This window comes from Photinus pyralis, unplaced genomic scaffold (assembly GCF_008802855.1).
Source record: "Photinus pyralis isolate 1611_PpyrPB1 unplaced genomic scaffold, Ppyr1.3 Ppyr1.4_LG1, whole genome shotgun sequence".
Lineage (NCBI taxonomy): Eukaryota > Metazoa > Arthropoda > Insecta > Coleoptera > Lampyridae > Photinus > Photinus pyralis.
In genome coordinates, this window is record NW_022170249.1 from 54,374,085 (window position 1) to 54,377,855 (window position 3,771).

A 3,771-nucleotide genomic window follows, 5' to 3' on the forward strand; every position below is an offset into this window, starting at 1 on the left:
GTCATCCAGTGACGATGATTTGGCTTTTGTAGCCTTGCTGTTAGATGAGGAAGAAGCTGAAGGGTTAAAAAAGAAAAAAAAGGGGCGAAAATGGGTACATCCAATTTTAAAACATAGAAAAATTGAAGGGGAGCATTGGACATTGTTCAAGAACTTGTTAAAGTATGACGACAAGTTTTATCAATATTTTAGGATGCCGCAATACAATTTTTTTGATTTATTAAAATCAATTGGACCGGATTTACATAAACAAAATTCGTGTTTTCGTGAAGCAATTTCGCCCACAGAAAGACTTGCAGTATGTTTAAGGTAAGTACTTTTATTTATACTAATTTACATATTCTCAGTATATATTGTTTCTTGGTTTAAATGTTGCATTGAAATCGACGATGGGAAATCGTAGCATGGTGGTGACTGAATTGGCGTAGCAATTCTCGAGGACGAAGAAGATGACGTAGTTTGTAGGGTTGATGACGATGGTGTTGGTGACGGTGATGGCACACTTATGCTTTGAAATTGCGTTGGTACATACTGAGGTCGTTGTGTGGGCGTGTTGTTGGAGAAAAATTGTGGTGGTTGCACAATTTGTTTCATTTCAAGATCACTCACAATGGAGAATATGTGCGATTTAGCTACGTTCTGATGATAAGGAGAAAAACTTTTGACTGTTGTTGCAATACTCGAGAAAAATGTATCTATTGCATTGGGCTGTTGAGTCGACTGCTCTTTAGTAGCTTTTTTATTTAGCAAATATTTCATCATTACTGCTGATGCTGTTTCTGGTTGTGTTTGATTTCTCGTTCCCTTTCTTCTAGCAGCGTTGACAATCTTTCGACTGAGTTCTTTTTCCTTTCTACCATCCTCGATGTGTAACTGACCATCCACATCATCTGTGTTGTTGATCCCATCGTCATCTAGTTTATTTTTACCATCATCTTCGGTTTCCTGTGATTCCTCTTCATTATTCTCATCATCATCATCACTAACATCCTTCAAATTACTGCAAGTGTCTCGTTCTTGCATGAATGGTAATAGGAACGACATCTCATCTTCAAATTTCCATTTCTTGATTTTAGAGGCTGCCTGCCCGCTTTTCGTTTCACGTCTCTTTTTCATCGCTCTTCTAAAGGAATCTCGCAGATTCGTCCATATTTTTTTACAAACTGCCACTAAAAAATGAACAATATTTGTATAAAAAATGTACAGTTAATTAATTTCTAACATATATTGCAGATTCTTAGCTACTGGTGATTCATTTAGAACCATAGCTACCAGTTATCGGCTCGGACACTCAACAGTACAATCGATTGTGATTGAAGTATGTGAAGCAATAATAAAGAATTTGATGCCATTAATGATGCCAAACCCTACAGAAGATAGTTGGAAAAAAATTGCCGAAGAATTTTGGAATGTTTGGAATTTTCCTAACTGCATTGGCGCTCTCGACGGCAAACATGTAGTTATCCAAGCTCCCGCAGACAGTGGCTCTCAGTTTTTTAATTATAAGAAAACTTTTTCTATTGTCCTTCTCGCATTAGTGGATGCACATTATACATTCATTGCAGTAGATATAGGTGGATACGGAAGGAATAGCGATGGAGGTCTATTTGCTAACTCTAACTTGGGCAGAGCTCTTGAAAAAAATAAATTAAATGTTCCAATAGATACTGAGCTGCCTAATACAAGTACAAGTATGCCTTTTGTCATCGTTGGTGATGAGGCGTTTCCCTTAAAAAGATATTTATTGAGACCATATCCTGGTTCGCAAATTCAAGACGATAGGTCTAAAAGAATTTTCAATTACCGCCTTTCACGAGCGCGACGAGTTTCGGAAAATGCGTTTGGAATCCTGAGTCAAAAATTTCAGCTTTATAATCGAAGATTAAAGTTAAAGCCAGAAAATGCAGATAAGGTCATTTTGGCAACGTGTATTTTGCACAATTACCTACGAGACTGCAGCAATATTCCAGATTTTGAGAATAATCCCAACACTGGCATTAATTTGCAAAATATACCACGGCAAGGGGGAAGTGCTGTGAATACTGCATTTACTATTCGCGATAGATTTAGGGAATTTTTTACGTCTGAGCACGGGCGTGTTGAATGGCAAGATACAATAGATTAGAAATTAGTTATACTTATAGTAGTTTATAAATAAAGCTAATGTTTTACCTGACTGGTTCATTTCCTTTGCAATTGCTTTCCATAAATTTTCTTTGTAGCCACTGTCACTATATTTCGGATGGCTTGTGACATATAATGGCTCATAGGCCTTCACATTTGCAATTAATTTGTCTTGATCCATTCTTCGATGCGTTTGTACGCCGCCGTTTACTAATTCACACTGGCACGATAGGACCGACACGTACCGCCAACACCGTCAAAACATTCTTCGCGAGAATGTCGATCGGTGTCGGTACGATCCGTTACGGAAACGTACCGGTAACGGTTAAGTGTAGATGCTTTCATTAAAGATCCTGTTTTTACGTTTTGTCGTGTCGTTGACGGTACGCGTCGGTGCCGGAACGTGTCGGTCCGTGTCGTATAATGTGAATCGACCTATAAACGTAATTCAATAAATATCGATTCTATTGACAAAAAGGTGTAACGACTATTTCAGCTAATTGCGGAGATGTTTAAATATGACTAACTCAGCCGGATAATTTGGCTAGATGCAAAGAAAAGTATTATAAGATTTCAGGGCGCCAGGTCCTATGCCTAGAAATTGACCTCTAATGGACCAATCAGAGGGACAGTTCCACAATCAAGCTGTCCAAGTAATTCCCAATAATTTGTTCCAAAATAACCGATTTATTAGCTCACGGACTAGTAAAAAAAATAATAATAGCTGGTAAATAAGGTGTGTATATTAAAATTTAAATAAAATAGCAATTTGTTGGCTACAGATATACAGCAAAATATAAGGAAAAATATAGATTCAACACTTTCCAGAGTTGGCTTTACATACAGCCATATAAGTCGCGCAAACGAACAATTAACATAAAAAAAATAGAAATTAATTAAAGCTACTCACCGTTTGTCCCGCGCAGTCCAACGTAAGAATGAATTTTTAATTCCACAGTAGTTCGGTGTAGCAAGCGCTTGCTCGACCTACCCTGTAGATGACAAATAAAAAACTGAAGGCAAGAACGACCTGCGCGCAACTGGTGGCACAGTTCGAATTAATTAAATTATAAATAAAATAATAAATAAGCTCTAATACGATATGACCAGCGTTCTGGAAAGCCCTAAATTAACATATATGAAAACTTCTTGTTTAGGTAGGTAAGTATGTACTGTTTCTTTCTTAGGATAATGATAACTTCTTTCAGCTTTGATTGAACTCCAATATGCCACTAGGTATCTTCGCTGGTTTTCCAAGAATCCCAAGCGAATGGTATATAACAATCCCGTAGTAGCAGGTGTAATTCGAAATGAGTAACGATGTTGGTAATGTTACATTTATATCTAATAAGCTATAATGACATAATTTACTTTATAGAGCGCTAATTATACAAGATCTTACCAGGTGTTTGGCTTCTTTCTTCGTGTAGTAAAGATAGCAGATAACAACTAGATCCCACAATGTGGTTTAATTGCCAAGTCTAATCAATGGTACTACTAAACTAATTAATGCCTTGACAATTTCTTCAATAAAATACTGGCGGTAAAATCTGGCCTAATTGCCTATTTAAACTAATTAAAAATGCCACCAAGTAAAAATTATGTACTGCTTTCTATACAGGAAGAGAACAAGTGGTAAGACCTTGA

The 3,771-nt window shown here is 36.9% G+C and overlaps 1 protein-coding gene across 1 annotated transcript; it reads left to right on the forward strand.

Moving 5' to 3' along the window:
* The first annotated feature begins 1,357 nt into the window (after positions 1-1,357).
* On the forward strand, positions 1,358-2,125 carry LOC116163017 (protein ALP1-like). Its single transcript, XM_031476840.1, has one exon. It carries the CDS (start codon positions 1,358-1,360, stop codon positions 2,123-2,125), a length of 768 nt encoding a protein of 255 aa, XP_031332700.1.
* The last annotated feature ends 1,646 nt before the right edge of the window (positions 2,126-3,771 follow it).

Bases quoted from the DNA above. Each gene is read 5' to 3' on its own strand.
- LOC116163017 (XM_031476840.1), top strand. From the start codon at position 1,358: ATGCCAAACCCTACAGAAGATAGTTGGAAAAAAATTGCCGAAGAATTT.